General features: G+C 39.4%; 1 protein-coding gene across 12 annotated transcripts in view; it reads left to right on the forward strand.

Annotated features, from left to right (window-relative positions):
• BEGAIN (brain enriched guanylate kinase associated) overlaps positions 1-23,366 on the forward strand; it is a 158,683-nt gene that overhangs the window by 72,769 nt on the left and 62,548 nt on the right. For 6 of the 12 annotated variants that reach the window (XM_064715088.1, XM_064715090.1, XM_064715091.1 and 3 more), the window contains one exon: positions 11,637-11,726. The exons of the other annotated variants lie outside the window; for them this stretch is intronic. In XM_064715088.1, the coding sequence (XP_064571158.1) occupies positions 11,637-11,726 (90 nt within the window). The remainder of the gene's footprint in view (positions 1-11,636; positions 11,727-23,366) is intronic. 12 annotated transcript variants of the gene reach the window in all.

The raw sequence follows: 23,366 nt of genomic DNA on the forward strand, positions 1-23,366 counted from the left end.
GGGGCACTCCAGAAGCCCAAATTCTGTGTGTCTGTGAGACTGGTTAGAGACAATAATGCTTCTGTACCCATGGCTTGAAAACAGGGTCTGCACTTCAGCCAGGAATTGCTTCTGAGCCTGTCCCATCTTTAGTGCTCTATGACCTTCCTTTGGGAGCTCTGTTGCATGTGATCAGATTCTCACCATTACATGTTCTGCATTTCTGTTTCTCTAATTTTAACAGCATCCATCAGTTAGCTGTTATCCCAGTCAGACATTGTCTACACTGAAGAAAGCAGTCTCATGCCCCTGACTCACTGATGTACATCTGGATGAAAACTGAGTCTGTTTTCTGCCACACAGCCTGTTCTGGCAAGAGAAAGTTTGAAGAAGCACATGACAGGAGTTAGCCAAGCAGTAATAAGACTCACCTGAACATATACATCTTTTAATTGCTGAATAAGACACCTTCCACAACAGTTAAGATTTTTTTTAAGGAGATAACATTTCATTTATAATGGATTTAACTGTGCTCTGATTCCTCACACCTGGCAATTTTCTTTTGCAGCACTTTTTTTCCCTTGGGCTTGGTACAGCTCATGCTTTTGAGCCCTGGAATAAATGGAATGGGATTTGCAGAGGCAGCTTTAGGCACAGACAAACTCTGCAGTGCTGGGGCAGCTCTCTGCTTTGCCTCTGCCAGAAACCTGCCCCTGCTTCTGCCCAAGGAAGGGATGCTCTGAGTAGACTGGAAACCCTTGCTCTTCCTTCTTGCAAGCAGCAGTGGTCATGGCCCCTTGTCCTGGCACAAGCAGGAGCACCATGCCTGCTTCTCCACAGCTCTCAACACAGCCCATCTCCCTCAACAGCACTCATCCACAGGGCAGTGAAATTCTGCATTTTCTCTACCTCTGGGTCAGCTCTGTTTCCTGCGTTATTCTGGATTAAGAGTTTCATTGATATTTGTCTGGTTTAAGTTGGCATGCAGGATAATGAAATAATTTTGAAATCCTCCCATTAGCTATTTTGAAATATAACACTGAACAGATCTCACAGTATTGGGATGTTTTTAACACATCTTAAGGCTGCCATCCCTTGGATGCTTTTTTAGTCTTTTTCTTGCTTTCTCAAAAGATCTTCCATTCAAGTGACCCCATCAGAATTTTCCTCTCAGTTTTTCTCTTTACACTTGAGGTCCCATCCTGAGATATGGATTCATCATATTGCATGTTGCTGTCCCATGATCCTAAGAGATTCCCTCTCCCTAAATAAACTCATACTTTAAATGGTGAAGAAGGAAAAGGGTAAGGGAGCAAGTCAAGCAACAGAAAAGTGAGCTGATTGTCTCTATATTGGGAGCTGTATTGTTTATTTGACATACCCAAGGGTCCAATAGAACAGTGCCTGGCATAGAGAAGTGCCTGCAAAATGAATGTAGTGTACCCTAAGACAACAGAAAATCTGCCCTGTATAATGGAAGGCACATAAAACTAGAAAGAATCAATTCAAATAGCCCCACAGAGTGCAAGATGGACAGCAGCAACCTGCATGGATATACAAGGGATGAACTTCATGCCAGCTAGCCCAGGCAATTTCACTGAATTATTTTACCAGAGGTACAGTCACTGTTGGATAAATTCTTCAATAAAATCAGAATTTAGCAAAAATAATCTAAATCTGTGGTGGCAAGCAGAAGAGGAGGCCTCAGCTGGGTTTCTGAAGAGTCAGAAAAACAAGTTCTGAAGTCTAATCTCTCTTGTTTTAATTAATTCCTTCTCCTAACCTACCAAACTGTAACATAAAAATAGCTCAGATTATACTCCAGGGCAGTTGTTTTCATGCATATTTACCAATTCTCCAGTGAGCAGATTTCTGAAGCAGATCACTCACTGCTTAATTTTCTCAGCAAAAAGAACACAGAAATCTATCCACAGTGAAAGCACCCATGCTCTTCAGGGGTAAAAGATAAGGGTTGTAATAGTCAAATCAGAAGAGATGTAAAATACTCATCATGTCTATTGATTTTAAGCTGCCTGGAAGCATCTCCTGGGAATGTTTCTCTAGATATTATCTCTGTAATCATAGTATTCTCCATTGTAAATTCAACTGCTCTGTAGCAGAGCATTTGTATTGTAAACACATAAAAGTGTTGAACTGATAAATGCATTGCTAGCACAGATCAAATGACAAATTCATTAGCTGCATCAGGTTCTGAGAGGTAGGACTGGTTTTTCCAATGGCATTTCTTCCATTTCTGACTCCAGTCATTGGCAGTACTGCTATGGTGCCCTGTTCTGTTCTCCCACAAGGACCAATTACTGAAGGGAGTGGCATCTTAAAGGGCTGAGATCCATTGTTAGAAAAAATCTTTTAACAATAGCCTTTTTGTGAAAAATCAGATTAGGAAAAAGGACATTTAGCAACCTGGACATTTGGGGACAGTAATCTGCATTTACAGGCAACCATATACTCCATCTTCTAAGTTCTCTATCTGCTACTCTTATTGAAAGGCTGTTTCAGAATCATGTTCTATCATTAGAAATCTTCAAAATTCCAGTAGAAAATGTAATCATGATCAATTTCTTCTTAAGCCTTCACTTTTCTTTAGAGACAATAATTTTTGCCCTTCCCTGTTACGTTTACAATATCCCCACTCAGTTTTTCTTTTTTTAGACTGATCTAGACAAACTTTATTTTGAGTTTGTTTTCAAAGATGCCTCAGGTCTCAGAAAAACCCTTTTCTGTGCCTCTCTTCCAGACTGAATCTCTCTCTTCAAAAAGGGAGACTGAAATTCTGCATAATGTTCCCAAAACCATCACTGCCCTTTCCCCAGCATGCCAACGTTCCTTCTCTCGCTGAAACACCCTCACATCACTGTTTACTCAACCTGCTTAGAAAACAGACATTTAGCCGAAAAGCCATTTTAGCACTGCATTCAGTGACTAAATGAAAGTTCCTGAGCCACCAGATATAATTTAGGATACCTCTCTATGTTATGGTATGTTTGAGTCTTAAGTGCCAGCCTTACTCTACTTACCATGTAAAATGTGTGTGGTTTTAAAGGGATGTCTTGTAATTATTAGATTCTCTGGAGGCACCAGGCATGGATTGCTGGAACTCTGAAAGCACAGACGAGTCTTTGCACAAAAGACCTTCTATTCTCAGTAAAGATAATCCTACTCTATATTCAGTATGATTTTATTCACACATTCACATCCCCCTACTTTAAATCATCACAGCAGACTTTGGAAAAGGTATGAAATATAAATACAAGCACAGTTGATGTAGGCAGTAAATACATCCATATATTTAGAAAAGACCTCTTACATAGTGCATTCCTAGATGACAAAATGAGTCAGTGATTATCTAAAGCTCCCAAACTTAGACTCTCCAAGGAAGACTGTTGAAAAATGGGGGAAAAGGAAAATTACACTAGCAATAGAGGATTGAGAAGGTAGCTTTTAATATATTACTAATTTATGCAGCTGATACCTTAAGCATCTTAATATTCCCTACTAAGAAACCAAAATATCTTTTCAAATCCAACTCCTTTAGATTGATAAAAAGTCACACATAGGCACAGAAATCTTCTCAACCTGATACTTAGTGACAGCTACCCCATAATGTTCTCCACATTGGAGCAAAGCTTTAAGTGCACTCAGAGAGGGCAGCTGCAGTGTTGTAAAGATTGCCTGAAGTAATGCCATAAAAAAAAAGGGTAAAAAGAAATGGATCTGCTGCTGGGACACTGGAACAAAACATTTCTGATAGAGAAAAGGTAGGGAGGAAATTATTTGTGATGGCCTAATTACATTAGAAACAACTCTTATTCAGCTGGTTGAAGAAAAGGACCCAATGTAAATGGAGGAAAGAACAGCCCTTAGGTCAATTTGATATTTGTTTTCCTGCATGCAGAAAACCATTCCTCTTGAGAACTGTTTCCTGCCATTATGCAAAAACTCATCATAAAAATAAATATCTCAGAGAAGCTGTTGTGTATTATCACTGACAGCATTGGAGAGGCACTGCTGGTACTGACCCTTCTGGAGACACATAAAACACACCAGCAGCAGACTTCCAAGGGGAAATGCCCACAAACAACAGGTATATTTTGGCACCTATACAATGCATTTATGGCTATTGCCTCCCACTGGAAATAACAAAAATAATTTAAGCAGTATACAAGCTATCAGCTGTCATTGACTTATATTGCAAGGATGATCTCTAACCCTTAAAAGAGTGACTTTTTATCTTGAAGCAATGGTTTATAACTTGTAGGTCAGTACAGCTGATGTTTTTCACAATATGCAGATGATCAGCATCTCAAGGAGACTCAAAATGAAATATTATTAACAATTCATGATTATTTCCATGCAGATACTGAATGACTAATTCCTATCATATTTTTCTGCAGTTGCAGGAGGGAGTGTTTCTGCACCTGTTTCTTTTTTCTCCTGCAAATCTAATAATCAGTAACATTGTACTCAGCCAGCTATTAAATTTCGATCTATTAGTATATTTCATGCATTTAAAGACTGAAAAAATGTGAAGTCATATAGCCACAATAAAATGTCACAGTGATACCAAGAAAAGTGGTCACCAAGCAGACAAAGATTCACAATCTTGGATTTTGTTGCAACAACCCACTGCATTAAAGCTAATATTGGATATTAATATACAAACTAGAGCACCTCATTAATGAAATAAAGCAAAAGTTTGGAAAAATGTGAGCTGTTTCCACAGATCCTTTTAAGAGCCTGTTGTTAATTAGAAATTTATGGAAAACTGATTAGCTTATGTTATCACACAGAGAATAAGTCATCTTAGCATTTTGAGAACAGAAAGTTCATTTATTCATTAGTCATAAATCCCTATATTTTGTTCCTACACCTCTATTGAACTGACTGCCTTGGGTCTGAATGAAATATAATTTGTGTTTTGGCAACACAATTATTTGAAGGCATCAACAAACAAAATTAAACATTGCAAATAGTTCCAATTCTACCACAGCAGCTCTGTCAACCCGCCTAATAGAGTAATAATTATTCATTCACGTATTTATAGCCCAAGCATGGCAGTTCAAAGCCTTTATGCACTATTTTCCTCATCTATTTCCTGAAAATAGTTGATTTAAAGCATGTACATACATATGTGTATGCATATTCATACACATTTACTTCACAAAAGGCCACCCACATGGTTTGACAAATATTGCTGGAGAAATAGGTAAGAAAGGGAGATGTGATGACCCAGTAGCTTTACTGATCACTGAGGCCACCCAAAATGTTTCACTGACAGATTTCCTAATGATTTGCTAAATTCTGACTGTATCAATGGGAATGTTGTAAGCCACATTTCTATGTTAAAATGCCTCAGCTATTTCAGAAGATGTAACTAGGGAAAAAAAGGTGGGTTAACTCATATAAAAAAAAAAAATAGCCAATTACTTTTTTCATTAAAAAGACCTCAACCAGCCTACTTTGCAGCTAAAATATTCCAAGTATTCCAAGGAGCTTTCCAGAGTGTCAGGAATTTGTGTTATAATTAGCATAGGCTTGCCAAGTTGATAGAAAGGGGAATCTCAATCCATCCCAGTCCCACCAGTTTGATGTCGGTGCCATTAACAGAGCATGAAGGGGGATCACATGTCAGTAGGAGATCACCTGAAAAGCAGCACCAAAGCATTCCAGAGCCTGCAGCCAGCAGTTTGGCTTTAACATGGGGCCAGCTGAAATACCTCTGTGAGGGATAAAGAAGACAGAGTTTCACACTTTGCCAGCAGCAAGGAAGGTGGGATTCAGCTCACCCTCAGCCAGTTTGCTGACAGCACCAAGGTGTGTGGTGGAGTTGGCACTCCTGAGGGAAGGGATGCCATCCAGAGGGACATGGACAGGCCCCAGGGCTGGGAGGTGGCCCCAAACCTCATGAAGTCCAACAAGACCAAGAGCAAGGTCCTGCATGTGGGTGAGGGCAATCCCCAGCACCAATACAGGCTGGGCAGAGAATGGATTGAGAAGGCCCTGCAGGACTTCCAGTCCCTAATGGGGGCTTACAGGAGAGCTGGAGAGGAACATTTGAGAAGGGCATTGAGATAGGACAAGGAAGAATGGTTTAAACTGGAAAAACATAATTTTAGATCAAATACTAGGAATAAATTCTTTGCTGTGATGGTGGTGAGGCTCAGGTTGTCCAAAGAAGTTATGGATGCCTCATCCCTGGAATTGCTCAAGGCCAGGTAGGACGGGCCCTTGAGCAACCTTGTCTAGTGGAAGGTGCCCCACACCATGGCAGGGGAGTTGAAACTCGATGATCTTTAAGGTCCTTTCAACCAAAACTGTTCTGTAGTTCCATGATTTTTATAAACTTTTGAAGTTGTGCACTCCAAAAGCATTCATTTCTAAACTAGATCTCACATAGGTTCAATCTCAGTCAGGTGTTCTTGATCCTAGAGTTTCAAGACTATGACTTCCTCCCTAACCCTTTATGGCAGGTAAAGGTGTTTTAGTGTCTGGCTTCCAAAGAGGGCACACTGAAGTGGTCTCTTACCAGGAACAGCAGGTGATGATGCACCAAGAAGAGCCAGTGGCCATACAGGAAACATCTAATTTGGGGATTCAACTGATGGACAAAGCTGGAGATGAAGAGAAGCCATGGCAGGAGCCTTTTAGAAGAGTGAGGCAAAAAAAGAGACAAGAATTAGGATGAGTGAAAAAAAGTGGGGGCTTTTGCCTCATCAGAAAGTTACTGAGAGGTATGGAAGCCGGCAGGCCTTTTTCAGAGAAACGCCCTCTCCTAAAATGTGTAAAATTGAGCTGGCAGAACAGCATATCTGTGTTCCAATACTGTCATAAAATTTGTATTAACTTCCCTGCTTACAGATGTCCTCATCTTCCTCCCTTTTCTGCTTCATGGACATTCCCAGCCTCCTTACATTCTCATGTGCTCTGTTGGCATCTATGTCTGCACTGCAGAACTATTGGTCCAGTCCTTGCAAAATACCCCAACTGGTGGGATGCATGCTTCCGTAGGACCCTGCTTGTCAGCCAGGGAGTTATACCGAAAATATTCATTAACTGAACATTATTCAGTCCCTGCAGCAGTTTTACACTATTTAATGCTGTGGTCATGGATAGTTCTGGTAACTCCAGGAATAGAACCACCACCCCCTCACAGAAAATGGATTGTTTGACATCTTTATTAGCTTCACCCCTTGTTTTGTGGAGATGACAGCCAGTTACCTACTCTGGCATGACTAGAGAAAAGTAGGTAGAAGGAAAGCACAGCTGACAGCATCTTGCAGGTCTGTGATGATAAATCAGCATCAGAGCCACGTGCCCTCTAGATGAGGACGGGATGTAGAGTTAGAGTCGTGACAGTATGTTCTGAGGTGTCCCTGTGGTTCTCCCAGCTTGCTCTCTCAATGTTTCATCTCAGGTTATTAGTATTTATAAAAGCATGCCCTTAAAATAGCTTCATGGTGTTAATAGAAGCAAAAATAGCAGTTCCTGCACTTAAGTTGTTCGTAGCGGGGTAAAGTAGGGCTAAATTGGGCAAGAACAGCAATCATAACAGCACAGCCCAGTTTAGGGGTGACTTTCAAATCCCCTTCATGTCTTAAAAATCACTGACTTTATAAGCTAAAATTGACACCGGGATACATTCCTTCCTGCTTTACAGAAAACCCTTCTCCCTTTAAGAGGTGTAAGATTTGGGGTGACTTTTGCTTAAAGACTGCTTGAATCTACTCTCTAAGTCTTCCACTCAGAAGTGGAGCAGCCACAAAATTATCCAACTTCTAAAAACACATTTCAGAAAAATCTTTCAGATTTGCATTTGAAATATGTAAAATAGATATGTGGACTGTAAAACAGATCCTGTTGTGGGACGACCCTAGGTGCCCACCAAAGCTGCCCTGTCACTTCCCTTCTCAACTGGACAGGGAGGGGAGAGAAAATATTATGAAAGACCAATCGCCATCATGAGCCAAACAGACCCCTCTTGGGGAAATCAGTTTATCACCAATAAAATCAGAGTAGAATAATGAGAAAATAAAATCTAAGCCTTAAAACTCCTTCCCACCACCCCTCCCTCCTTCACTCTGATCCATCTCCTCCCCTCAAGTATCTCAGGGGGATGGGAATGGGGGCTGTGGTCAGTTCATCACTGATTTATTGCCCGTGCCACTCCCTCCTCCCCAGTGGGAGGACTCTTCATGCTCCCTGCTCCAGTGTGAGTCCCTCCCTTGGGACTCAGTAGGGGCACAACTCTCCCACCATGGCCTGAACCTGCTTGTGCTGCAGCTCCTGGGGCACCTCCTGCCCCTCCTTCTGCCCTAACCTTGGCATCTGTGCAATGGCTTCTCGCACAGGTTCTCTCTTCAGCTGCAGCTTCAGAAAGACCTGAAAAGAAAAAATTTTCACCATCTATAGATTATGGAGAGGGGAACATAAGAGGCATTGCATTTATTTTCCTAATTTTTAAGAAAATTATTTCTTAAATAGGCACAGCAGTCTGCATGTGTCTGTCTATTCCAGGCACAGTGGATCAATGACCTTCTGGCACCAAAACTGATAAACTGTTAGCTGCTCTTCTCTAGATAGTGTTAACCATGCTTCACTGAGAAATCCATGTCTTTTTCTTATTTTTCAAATTCTCTGTATTTCTGTTAGTAGATTATTGCCAGATGAGCCACAGACAATATTTGAAGTAACATACTGCATGTTCTAGGACAAGACAAGGAAACACAGACTATTACCAGTGTGTCCAAATTCCAGCCTCACTTGACACTGGAGTCAGTCTCAATCACATCAGTGAAGTATAAATGAAGCTCTGGAGAAAGAAGAAAAAAATGAGTTACTTTATCATGCCTTGGCACAATTAAAAGTAGTTTTAAAAATTGATAATCTGAATAACTTTATCATCAGCTCGTTCAAGACTGATATTTTTCCTGTAGTAAACTACTAATTATCTGGAGCGACTGCAATATATTTTTTTAATAGGCTGGTTTCTTATTTGCAATATGTTAATATTTCTTACAAGTGTTGTTTCAGAAAGGAAACCTCACAGTAACAAAACTGGGAGCTTTTCCCATTTTGTTTTCTCTAAAATTTGCAGTTGCTTTAGACAAAAATGTTAGTCTGTTTTGCTGATTTCTTATTTGCCAATGCTAAAACAATATCCCATGTAAACTGCAGAGGCTGACAAATTAATTTTTGTGGTTTAATATCAGGCAAATAAATCTTACCATTACTAATTATTTTTTGACCTTGCATAAGAGAATAGGATTAGACTGACTACAACTGACACTGATTATATGAGACAGGATGTTATTAAATCCCTTTGGGGAGCTTTTGAAAGATCCACCACATTTAGAGAAGAGAGCTTTTCTCTGTCTTAGCTCATTTATGGAGCAATTACATGTGACTTACTACAAAAATGATGACAGGAAACACACTGAACAAACAGCTAAAGTGGAATTTACACCACTCCCATCTCTGTCAAAACATCTCACTGCCTTAAAAAATTTTGTCAAGGTTACCTATAGCAAAGCCATTTTCTACATATCAGCAAAAGGTGTGAGATATATTGGATTAAGACTACATGGAGGAGAACTTGTAATGGATATGAAGGCAGCAGAGATTTCTCAGTGCTCAAATGGCTTCTTTGCACCAGGAGCCCAAATTTAATTAATTTTGCAGGCTTGAAGAGCCTAATGTTTTCATTTATGCCACCTCAGGATTTTCAAGTTTTGTTTTTCATTAGAACACTCCTATAGAGGGTTTCTTAGTGGAGTGCAGAGAAATATGCAAAATGTACTGACTTGGAAAACCTCTGCTTATTCTGGAAAAACCTGTTGGCTAAATTTCCTGTTTTGTTTGATTGGCATTTTTTTTTCAATATTAAGATTGCTCAAGTGATTTTTAAGAGTAGTTTACAATTTTGTACCTAAAAGTATGCAAATACAAAATGGAGGTCTAGGTAAAGACCATTTCCACAACTGTTTTTCTACAACTGACTGCTTTCCTAATATCCATAGCTGAGAATGCAAATGCACAGTAAAGTGCTACAGAACTGTGTGTATTAAATGTGTACACACTTATTGATTATGACATTTACAGTTTGAAAACATTAAAAAAGCTGTTAAAAATGTATAATCCAAAGTCATACTGACAGTTCACTGCAGAACCAACTGTACTGAGGTGTTATATTGCAAAAATTTATTCTCACCTCTGGTTTGATTTCAAAGTTGATATTGCTGTAAATTCATGTGATGACAACACTTAATACTTAAGCCCTAACATTTTTTTTGTCTTCCTTGTATGTCTTCACATACTAAATCCAAGTCCAATATGGGAGAAGTTAAAAGATACTTAAATGTTTTTTCCTTAGGTACAGCTCAGTGGTGTAAGTAAAGCAACATGCTGGCATTCACTTACAGCTTTTCCTCAGGGTGTCTCAAAGACCATCATCTTGCTGCCAGCAGTCCTTGACATGAAGCCAAACCTAGGGCAGACTTAGAGCAGTGGCAAGAGCCTCAGCAGGGTTTTCCTTTCCCATGAAGACTAAGATTCTCTGCTGCTCTCTGCAGCACTCCTGAAATATGTCATGTATGTAAAAGTGTGTTCATGTTTACATGTGTTACACAGAAGGTCCCTACTTTGCAGTAACCACTGGTAATTGATGGATAATACTGGAGGGTAGGATTTTCTGCATGTGTAGTGATCACTGACCACAGGGAAAGTTTATGCAAAGATTCTGCTTCATAAATATAGATATGGTTGCGTCAGGAAAAACTGATTTTTACTGAGTTTGTCCTTCAAGGAATGTTATGTTGTATTTCTAATATTAAAAATTAATAAAGCGATACTGTATGAGGTGTTCTGCATGGCCAAATATTGTAGTCCTTACTCAGAATTTACTCAGGAAAAACCACCTTTGACCTCTGTGAGGATTTGCTTGACTAAGGACTGCACAGACTGTTGTGAATCTCACCAGCATTGCTTGATGCTAATGTTGGGCAACAGTTCTCATTGCTAATTTGCCTGCTTCGTCCTTCTCCTGGGCTCAGGATCTGCTTTTGCTGTGTGTTATTCATAGCTTCTCTTGCTAGTTCAGATTGCTTCTCTTTGTGCTTTTCTTTCCCAGCAAATGTTTTGCAGCTATTGTTCTGCTGCTGGTAGATGAGCACAGAACCTGGTATACAGGACTTGAACCTCAGCCCAGATTCAATTAACACTGTTAAAAATGTTCTCACTATGGTGCTCAGAAGAAATTTTGATGACCCCCTTTCAGTGAAGCACAAATTTGTTTAAGCTGATGTTTTCAGAATGCAAAAATATAAGGGCTTGATTCACAAATCTTAAGACCAAATGCTTCTGCATTGAAATAGATGGAGTAGCACCCATTTAGAGCCATCAAAAGGTCAATTGTAAATGCTTATTCTGCCCTACAAAATTCAGCCAAGTTACTAAATATGTGTGCTGTAGCATCACTCTGTTTTGTAATTTTAACACTGCTTTAAAGTAAGATATCCTGAACAATAATTAGTACCAAATTATGCTGTAGCCTTCTGATACAAAGCAAATCTAGCTGGGTTATCACTCTTATGTCTTATGAGCCATACCTAGCCATGGTTTATCCTCTATTCATGCTACAGGGTACGAAATTCCTGGGTGCCAACCTGCCTATGGCAACCTAGAATTCTCCAGGGCAGGCTCGCAAAATCTTCACCTACTCTCTGGGACAGGTAACTAATAAGTGATGTTTTGTGAGTTATGCTTTCTTTCTAACTTTCTGATGTCCGTAAAAATGTTTCATTTCTTCATGTTAGTCTGTGCTCTCTCATTGTTCAGCCCCACTGTGTTTTCTGGATTAGGGATATAACAGCAGAGCTGTTTGTTATAGTGCTCTAGATGCTTGCCTCAGCCAAGCCTGTAATAATTGTTACTAACATGCAAAAAAACCTGAAAGCTGTTTAAGAAGCTGCAAAATCCACAGCTGCCTACTACCAGTGAATCTCTTTTTCTGATGGAGTAGTTTGACAATGCAGGTGCATTACATTTCACTGTTGGTACACAGTTATCTGGGCAGTTCACCCTCCTTTCTTAATTGCTGGTATGTATATATATTCTCTTTCCTTTATCAGATTTACATTAATCTTGAGTCTCCTGAACTAAGGATTTTTCAATGTTATAAGTACAGTACACTCAAAGGATGGGGGAGTTATAACTGATTCTGGTTTACATTTCTATGCAACATGTAGTATAAGTTTAAGTAATGACTCAGTTTTCTGTATTCTGCTTAAATTATTTTCAACTTTTTTCCTGAATTCACTGTCCATTCTTTTTGCTTGACTTTATTTCAAGTGGCAGGTATGTAGAAGAAATTCATTCACTAGTCCTATACCTTTCAATGACATATGAAATACTGTAATATATTTCAAAGTAAAAAAGTGATTAGGTTAAAAAAATAAAGACAGAGTAAGCTTCAGATTGGTTCATGCAGTCTATTGGTTTTCTCTAAATATAAGATGATAATGTGTGAGACATTTCATCTAAGGAGTGCTGATAGTGTAAGAAAGACATAAGTGAGATTCTTTTTGATTTTTTTTTCACACGGTCTACACTCTGTGTAGTAAAAAAACCCCAGCAATCTTGGAAAAGTGGTTTGAATTCCTGCTTTTCATTCCCCTGGGATTCTGCAGGTACACTCTACTCTTACCTGGGTTTAGAAGATCTTAATGCAAAAATAGCTTTGCTCTGCTGCTTGTTCTTGCTAAAATCAAGAGATGACCAGTGAAGTAAAACACAATCCAGGCATAAAAAACTCTTTTACAAAATGTTCAACCCTAATTCCAACTTGGTTGAATATTTGGAAGTCCTTTAAAATCGGAAGAAATTCACACATCCATGGTGTAATCACTGATTTCGATCTTACATTCTGTTTTAAAATGGATGTCTACATGGAATTTCTGAGTCTTGGGACGATATTTAGTTGTCCTTCCATAGGGCTCACTAAAAATAAAATTTTTTTCCTACAGCCACAGACTACTTGTAGTTTTACTTATGGAATAAAAAAAGCTTACTCTTGTAGAGGACAATACCACAGTTTATGTCCAAGTAATACAACTTAAAATGCACAAATCCAAACTTTTAGCTCAACCCATTTACCCATTTCATTAAAAAAAAAAAATGAATTGCCATTGAAAGACAATTTTCCTACATGCTTTTTGAAAAGCTCACAAGGATCTAAATTTTTAGAGACATTTTTGTATTTCCTGAAAGCTGGCTTGTTTCTTTCCTCTAGAGTAACTCAGATCTTAATATCAGTGTTTCAACATATCCAGACTGTAAAACAATATCTGGAAACTTGCTTTCTAGTTATATTGAAAAATAGCACCTCACTGAAGGAACTAATAAAAATCCCAAACGTTTGTTTGGTACAATGAAAAAATAGTGAGTATGACAAGTGTCAGTATTTACAAAATGAGGATAGGTTCTATTTTATCCAGCCTGATGCACCTTAACCTTTAAAAACTAATGAGAAAGCAGTAACAGTATCAGCAAGAGATTTCTAGTAAAAACCTAAGTTTTGGTTGACCCAGAATGCTATAGTTCAGTTATAACATGCCAAAAAAAAAAAAAAAATATGGCCTGTGTTTATATAATCCACATCTCAGGGCACAAGAGGAATTTTTGGGAAATCTGGAGTAGTGAATCTGCTTCCTCACTCTGTACAGGTCCTTGAGGTGCAACATCTGCCAGGGAGTGGAATCAAAGGGCTCCTGGGTCCCCTCTGAAGGAGCACATTGTGCAGTGCTTTTCACAGGAAGAATGTGAGCAGCTTTTCCATGAACACCTGCTGGCTGAATGTGACCCTCCAAATCTGCAGAGAGATCTTTCATTTGCTGGCTCACTCCAAAAACTACCCAAAAGCCGGTGTCAAGGTGCAGGGCTGGTAACAAGAGTTTGGGGGCATGCAGTCCTGTTCCAACTTTCTCTGTTCTCCTTTCCCATACAGCCACAAAAAATAAAGGTGACAAACCATACTCTTACACTGAAAAGCCAGAGCAGCCAGGGGAGCAGGATAAAATACTGAACTAATAAATTATGGCATTCAGCTGGGAGGGAAGTTGTGTGAAATGATGGCACAACATGCTGAGCCGTGGGGAACTTGCTAGAGGTGAACTCATTTATACCCTTGCAGAGTAGAAGACTTCTCAGTTAACAAGTCCCAAAATAGTGTGCTGCAGTATAAAACAAGGTAGGGCTTGAAATAATTAGCCACAGATGACAGATGGCAACTCTTTTCTCTTTCTTTCCTTCTTTTCTTTTGCTGTAATATCAAGTTGATCAAAGAGCTGAGGATCATTTGTTATTGTAGGAAAACTAAAAATATCTTGAAATATTCAGGCAAAATAAGTTCATTCAGGTACGAGCCAGTAGCTCTCATTGTTCAACACTTTGTACATGAGTCTATGTGTAGTAATAGTTTCCCTCAGGATCTGAATTACATGTGCACAGCTGAGAATTTGGGTGTGTCCTGGCTTAGGAGTATTATTTAATCAATCTATTAAATCAAATTGCTAATTTATTTAATGTAATTGCTTGCTTGTGTTAACAAACTAATGATCTATTTTACTGCCAGAAAGCCCTCCAGAAAAGTGCCCAGGGCTCACCCCTCTGGCAGGACACTTGGGCAATGTCACAGAGGGACTGTGTGTGAGGAGACAAGTGCCAGGGAGCAGAGGCTGCAGCAGAACTGACTGCACCCATCCCCTCTGGAGGTGTCTGCAGGGGCAGCATTTCCTCCTGGGCTCTTTAGGAGTAATATCTGGCAAGGATGGGCACTGTTCTAAAGGCAAACACCTATGGATTCAAGATAGAGACACAACAGGAGCTTCTGTCTGGCATGACTTCTGTCACAAAAGAGGATCAGAACACAACTGTAACAGATATAGTCAAAAGGAGAATGCAGTAATTTGCTCAAATAATGTAATATACACTGCTCATAAAGGAAAAAAGCCATAACATCTCCAGTCCCAGTAGTAATTCCGTCTGACTGGTTCATGAGCCAGAAGAGTTTATTTGATTTTTTCAGCTGCTTAGCATAACCTTTCTGATGAAAGTGTTAGGCCAACATACCTAAATGAGTCCCTTGAGCAAGACAAAGATGAATTTCAAATCAGAGGAAAGAGAAAAGGATTGGGAAAGGAAGGAAATAGTGTAGATGAGAGCAGAGATTATAACCTCTGTCCGTTAACCTGTGTCTGGGTGTTTTATACCAAATAAAATAGGAACAAAATTCTATCCCTACTGCTAAAGCACATTTCTCCAGTATTCCCCTACCATACTTCCAACCTCAGTCCTTTAATAGAAAGAGTAAGATCAATTTCAAATTGCTTCTGGCCAGTGGGCTTCACCCATTCTCATTACATTCCTATTACACATAAAGTGCACAATTCAGGAGGAACCACACTTCTGTTCCAGCACAGCTTGATCCAGATGAATCGGGGAAATAAACAGACGAAAACAAAAGTGAGAAAGGTTTAATAACACAATTAAAATATAACTTTATAAGCTTGTGAGCTGATGTGGCAGGCTGCTCTCAGTAATTTCCAGAGGGAGTGCTTATCCATGACTACAAACCAAAGCAATCTAGAAGCTGGCCACTCAAAGCTGTAAGGAGAGCTACTGCAACTGAAGGCAGCCTGCTTAATCATCTGGAGAGCTCTCTTTAGCTTTCTAATCACAAATTGAAGTCTACCTCTAATTTTGCTTCCTCAATTTTTCAATACCTTACTATTTTTTTCCCCTTTCTTATCACCTCTTGGTAGTCTGGATTCCCTGGTGAGATGCAATGCAGACGGGTAGGACTCTGACAGACATTAAAAAGCAGACAACAACTGCTCAACAACTTCAAATAACTTTCTGTCTGAGCCAACCCCCCCGCTCAGTGGCCTGGGTTACATCATATTTGTTGCAGTCAGCCTTTGCTGCTGGTTTTCTTACCCTTTTGAACCCTGCAACTTTACACTGCAACTCACGATTTCTGCTGCCCAAACATTTTGTGCAAGCTTATCAGCCTCTGGGAAGCCAGGAAATAGCAGCTCTTGCAGGGGTGAACCTTCTTCCAGACTCATGGGATCAGCAGAGTCTGGACAGAAAGCAGTGAAGATCCCTTAATCCCTAGGAAGGGTCAGGTTCATTCTGATTTTGCTCTCTTGCACAAATGCTGTCTGAAGTTTGCCACACCAGAGGTTTCCTTCCTTCTCTCCCAGTTTAACCAGATGATTCATTTCAGATGTTCTCCAAGCACTAGGCAACATTTGAATAATGCAGAGAATATGAAGCAGGGCACGAACATGAACGGAGCCCTTCATTACGGTAGGAAAATACCATGTCCTTGCTACCTCTAGAGAACAAGCCAGAAAGCATTTATTCCTTCTGGAATCCCATACTGGTTTTCTTCTCTTGGACCCATATTTTCCAGCTCTCCATCCCTTCATTTTCTAGCAATACAGAGAAACAAATTGAACAGACACAGTCCTTATTAACTTTTTTAGGATTACATACTGAGCCTAAAGGTTTCCATTTAAGCCACTGCTACTAAGAGTTTACCTGCCAGAGCTGAAAACAATTCGTTTCCCCTTCAAGGAGAGCCTAACAGGGGTGCTAGGAGGCAACTTGGAAGAAGGCAAAGATCATAGTAACAACTTCTGCTGCTTCCACTCTTTCCCTCTGCTTTAGTCATCTTTGAATTCAAGCACAAGGCTCCTGCTGTTTTGCTGTGCTCTGCATTCATTTCTCACATACTCAGGTATTCAACCTCAGAAGTGTCTCATAAGCAGAAATGGTCATCTCATTAACAGGAGACAGAAGCGTGTTTGGAAGATTCCAGCTCCAAATCAAGTTAGCAGAGGTATTAAATCAGTCCTCAGAGAGCTGGCTCAGCCCTCCAGTCTCTGCTCAGCCCTTGCAGTGACAGTGCACATCCTGGTTTGTAAACCCACACTCTTCCTTCTCCAGGGCTGCTCTGCACCCTTGCTTAGTGCCCTGCACATTTACACACTCCCTGCTCACAGGTCTGGATCCTCATGATTCATTTTCATTTGCCCTTGGTATTTTTCAGTACACTGGGGGAATCAAAAATGTCTGCTGAAAAACTTCATTTAAAATAATCAAAACACCTTTAGTGTCTATTTCTGAAAGGTGAAATTTTATTTTTGGTACTTCTATTCAACCCATTCAGAGCCTTAGGTTATGGATATCAACTTTAAATAAAGGAAAACTTGTATGCCTTTATTATGAGTACATTTTAAAAATCTTGTCACATTTCACTGACAATAATGGCATTCACTTAAGACAACTCAGTGCTGACAGATGGTCCTCTAAGGGTTTTTTGCATGTCAACACATAACTAAATTTTCTTATCTTAATCACCTGATATTACAGTTCATACTCGATGCTCTTGTTGGATAGATGTGTCTGTGGGCTTCTGATATTTGTTACTGAGGTCACCCTCCTGCAATGCAGGACTGTCAGGTCATTATAACCAAAGCATAATGCAGTTTCATTTTAAAGAGAGATCACTCTTTTCTACCTCTTATGAATAAAGCCAGTACAGTTTAGACACATTTAACCATGTGATATATCTTGTCAGGTCTGAATTTTTAATTGTGTGAATTATGAAAGAGTGAGGTACTCATGTCCAAAGTAAAGAAAAGTTACCTTCCAATATTCAGTGATATATTTGTTTTAAAGTAGCTGTATGAGCTCTACAGGTGCCTCAAATAGGTTTTCATGCTAAGGAACAATCCCACAGCACTTGGCACTTCAACTGCTGAACATCTCTTCCTTTCCCCACCTCCCTTCTAAGTGACTCCCTTTAATTTTTCTGATAAAGGGTCACTCTTCTCTGGTTTAAATCCTGCCAGAATGCCTGGAACCTAAGAAAAGGACTCTGTTACTTGTTTTCTATGTCCATCAGTCATTTGGAAGCTATCTGAGCTCCAGATTTGGATCACCCACACATTTGTTCTGAAACATATGTACAGGCCTTCCTTCTCATAGTCCAAACCCAGTTCAGGTTGTTTATTTTGAAAGCACGTACTGCAAAGAAAATTCAAATTATTTAATACTTGCCAAAAAAAAACTCCCTCAAAATCTTTCAAATGTTTGTGTATATACCTACAGGAAAGAGAGATCTGCCTGCAATTTGACAGGCAAACTGTTCATACTCCAAAGTTTCAAATACAAGTAATTTCTTCAAAAGTAATGGAGAAATTTGGTGGATGTGCTGTAATGAAAAAATCCTGACAGACGTTAGTAAAATATTTTTTTAAAAAAATAGGTAAGCTGAACAAAGTCTGAGTGAGCCTGAATTTACAGGAAAATGCCTATTGCAGAACTTGGATACATCTTTGCATAAACAAATTTCTTTAGTACAAATAAAACCTCTGAATAAAGAGGGCAAGAAAATTGGGATTTGCTAACTTGACTCTGAGTCTGAGCTGCAGCATTTAATCTTTTTCCCCAATAAAATTTATAATTTCAAGTCTGTAGCTGGATTCTCAGACTCTGGATCTTGACTTTGTAATTTGATCCCATCCCTCTCCTAATCAGACAAGGCAAGAGCAAGTTTAGACACCAAAACTGCAGACAAGAAAGATAGTTTTGGCATTAACCTTTTGAAACGGTGACCCTGAGCATGTAACACATAATCAAAACTTGATTAACATAGAAATCCAATTACTGCTTCATTAAAAACCTTTCATTAATCTAGAAAACACTTGTAAAATGCTTTGACTTCATTTCCCAACAACTACAACTTCAAAAAACGTTGTTGAGGGGTCAGATTCAATGTCACAACTGTCATCTCAAAGCTATTCGTCCTAAGCTGGGGTTTGGGTGCCCTTCTTGCTTCATTTCTGCTTTGGGCAACATGCAGACCCATTCCAGAGTCATGTCCAGCAAAGATGTGCTGGAATGAAAAATCCTGGGTAATCCAGGCTACCAGACATGGGTCATCAAGAGCTGCTGGAGCCAAAATTCCTGGGAAGTTTCAAAATCAAGCTGCCAATGCAGCCCAACTCCATTGAGTAGTAACCCAGTATTTTTTAATAATATTTTTGAACAATATTTTTGAAATTCTGTTCAGAGTACATTATTTAAATTTTCCCCAGTTCTTCCAAACTCCTGATCCTATGAAGTGTGGTTTTTTTTAGAATGTGACACATCACAGACATGAAGCAGATCTGATAAACAATTTAGAAGCATTTAGTGGTTCATTTTTGTAGGCCCCCACGCCATCTAAGCAAACAAGAAAGGAAATACTGTTGTCTCATGTCATACACACAGAACTGAGTCAGGAAGAGGGGGAGTTATCTGATGAGATGTGATTGTCTGCGTCTGAGATGCTTGACTCGATTCCCTTTGTAAGGAACGGAAATGGAGACTTCCAGATTTGCGTCAGCTCATCTAAAAGTAGGCTTCTAAAATAGGTCAGATTCATTTCATCCTGGTGGTGCCTGCTCTTGACTAACAGGAGCCAGAACTGACCAGCAGTAGGCAAGCTCAGTCTTGCCTTGACTCTCTTGAGTGGTGTAGCCTTTGTCAAAGCCATGTTCAAAACTCCAAAACCCAGTCCAGGTTAGCTCTTTCTTACACATTCTTTCTTCCAAGACAGGCTTTTTACCCACAAAATGCAATTACTTCTACTTAGGATTTCACAGCTGCATTAAAATGACTGTTTCACCAGCCAGAAATCAGAACATTTGATATGGATGTTTTTCAGTATATATGGCATGGGCATCTATCTTGCCCTTGTTTCACATTCTTTTCACTGCTAATTTCCCTCCCAAAACCATTAATCAATTTTTTTTTTCACTCACTTCAGGAACAGTGTGAAGGAATGTCATCAGTCCATTCAGAGAAAATTTCCCCAGTTCAGAAAAAAGGGTTTGCTCTGGTTTTAAACAACATTGCAGAACCATCTAAAGCCAGAGCCCTGGAGTGGCAGGGAGACATAGACAGGGCTGCTGAAGCAGTTTGGCCAGTGAGGTGGAGATGTGGGGTTGCTGCAATGCTGCACTGATGGGGCAGACCCACAGACATCACTCTTAGGGAGTAAAGGTTCAGGGAGCACCCTTTGTGGGACACTGAAGGGAGAAGGCTCCAGAAATCATCTGGCCTGCAGGCAGCTGAGCAGCCCCAGCTTTGCATGCCAGCACTCCTTTGTCATCAGCCCATCTGCCAGGCAGGGGAGCTGGCAGAAGATCAGACAGGTACAATGAAAACCTGTTGTTTGCCAGCACACCTTCCTCAGAATAGGCCCTTATCATGTGGCATCTCAGCTTTGTCTGAAATCCAGTGGGAATGTGTTCACCTGGAGCTTCTCCAGCCAGCACTACAGATTAACCCTGACCAGCAGCTGCAGGCTGAGATAATGTTTGTGAGCACAAATTTCTGTGCAAATATATGTTTCATCTATTTTATACTTTTAATGAATATAAACAGAGCTAATCAATGAAAACAACACTTTGGAAAGTTTAAAGACCTGTTTTTATTAACCTTGAAAATAGCTTCCCTTGAGGGGTTTTCTTTCACCAATCTAAATATTTAATATTGTATTTACTGTCCTTGTTATTAAAGAAATATTTTAATGAAGCAAAGTGGGTAATGACTTGCAGACCACTGATTGTCACAGGAGCAGAATATTAGAGATCATTAAAAGAAGTAGGCAACCCCTTATGCTAAAGGTGGAATAATCTACAGGACCTTTGAGCCCGCCCTGTAATTCCATACTCCTTAAAGCTGTCAGAGTTTCAGGAAGACCATGGAATGCGGGATTTGTGTTTTCTAAGACATAGCACTACCAGAATACTTTTTGTTTGCAAATAAGTCCTGTCCTTTCTCCTGGCTGTACTTTTTTCCATTTAATTATTTTCTTAGTTTTACATATATATAAAACTAAAGAACCATGGAGATCAGTTATCCCCATGGACATAAATTATTAATCAAAATATAGTGATTTAGTAGCATTAAAAAATTGTGCAATGAACTTTTCTAATTAACTGGTATATGAAAAGCAGAAACAAAATGCAGCTAATTTATAGAGTTGGTTGGTTGGTTGGATTGAAGAAAAGGGAAAATGCTAAATGATTGACTTTGTGACTCCATGTTTCCCTCTTTTCAACTCTGATTAAATTATTACTATCAAGTTTACAATGGTACAGAACAAAATTAAGCCCTCCTCATGAAAAACTCAGATTTCCAGAACAAAAAGCACAACACATCATTATGTGGTAACACTGGAAGATAATAGTAAGGGGAAGGTTTCCAAAGAAAGATCATCTGTTTTATGATATATGAAAAAAACCCCAGCAAAACAAAGAAAAATCTCATTAAGTACCTTAGATTAGTACAAAGCAAAAATTGAAACTCTCATCCTATTATTAGAGATGCAGGATTTGATACATTACATCCTCTAATTCTTTCTGCTGTTTCACTCATTGCTTTGTTTTTGCTTCTTAGACACTTGTTCATATAGAACCAAAATCAAGAGAAAACAACAGGGCTTACCTCGAACTGGTAATGTATCAAATCATGCAGAAATCAAAGCCATCTTGGGAATCCTGGGAAATCTGCTCTCCGTGTTACAGCTATTAGTACCCATTCAATGGTTACACTCTAAGATTTGGGAAAATTTCCCTGTTGTGCCATTCACGAGCATAAGTTTCATTGTGCCATTGCTTAAAGTTAGCTCTCTTTCCAGAACTTGCTTGACTCAAGATGGATATTAAAACAGATGGTTTAACACTTTCCCAGCTGGAGTATTTTCTCTCTTTCTTTTTTCTTCTTCCATAAAAGTGACTGTAAGTTTTTTGCCACTCAGCATATTCGTGTCAGAACTTAATTTCTTTCCTTCTAAAATTCTTTCCTTTCCATCTAATAACTTGTATTTTAATAAGGGCTCACTGTTATGCATCTACTATTGTATCTTAAATAATCCCATCATAAATCAGGAACTATTTCCTATCTAAAAATAATTATATATCCTCTTAAAAACAACCGGCTGTTTTAACATGCACCAGATGACTCAAAATACACAGTGAGGAGGCATTTTCCTAGGTTTGGGAGAGTTTAAAAATGTCACCCCATCTTTCCAGCATGGGTGCAAATAAATAGATCTTTTCAGAATTTTGGTTTGCTGGTTGAGAATAGCTTTCATCTTTGAAGCTGCCTGAGTTATGCTTTAATCAGTGGAGCTTTTTCTTTTTTTGAACAAAGTTACACCTGTGGTTTACCACTCAAAACACCATGTGGAAGAGTCCATGTATATAGAGTGTTTCAGTAAACCTCAGTGGAATAGCATTGATTTTAATGGATTGAATAATCTCATTCTGAAAGCTAAGAATTCAAGAATTCAAATACTTCAAAGTGAGGGAGAAAGTGAGCTGAAAGTTTATCCTTCTAGCATAAGCTTCAGCCTGCAAAAACCTACCAAACTGTACAGATCTGAATCTAAAACCACATTTTGGCATTCCAGACCAGCACTGCCTTCCACTTCAGGATCAAGCTTTATAGAGAACTCAGATTTTTAACCCCAAATTTCCCCACATAGACAGGCTTAGGCACACTGGTCTGTGCAGAAGCAACTTCATTGATCCTGCTTAATCTTCTCTCAACTGAGACCCAAAGCAAGAAGTACCTACATGAGCAAGCAGAAAACAAAGTTATTGGAGGTGATTAACTTGCCCCTTTTTCCTCTTTTACTAAGCAGTCTCCAGCTATTACTAACTTAAACATTCCTGGCATTACCATTATATTTGTACCTCAATATCTCCTCTTCTTCACAAAGGTTGCACTCCCTATGTCCAAAACTTCCCAGTGCAGCAGGATGCTCTAACCTTCCCTGATCTGGTTTAACTTGCATTAACTGCACTTGTCCAGCAGCCTCAGCCTGGGCATTTTTATCCAAAATCATAGCTGGAGGACCTGCAGTCCGTTTTCTTGTACAAATCCTAGCAGTTAGATTTTTAGACCAACAGAAGACTTGAGATCATATCTCTTTTCACTCTAAACAGTTTTGACACTGTAACTGCCACTTTACAGAAGAAAATCTGAGTTTCCAGGCTACAGGAAGGAAGAGGAGCAGAGGAGTAGCAGGAACAGGCGAGAAGAAGAGCGAGTGAAAGGTGGTATGATGGGGCCACATTATCAATGAGAACATGTAGAAATGAGCAGCACGGGTTCTCAGCTCCCTAGGTAACTTTGGAGTTTAATTCACCAAGCGAAATACAAAAATTAAATGGTTATATTAAGTGGAGCTGCATTAAATGTCTGAATTAGAGTATATTATTTTAAGGGAATTTAACCACAAGTGG

The sequence above is a fragment of the Zonotrichia leucophrys genome, chromosome 5 (assembly GCF_028769735.1).
Source record: "Zonotrichia leucophrys gambelii isolate GWCS_2022_RI chromosome 5, RI_Zleu_2.0, whole genome shotgun sequence".
Taxonomy (NCBI): Eukaryota; Metazoa; Chordata; class Aves; order Passeriformes; family Passerellidae; genus Zonotrichia; species Zonotrichia leucophrys.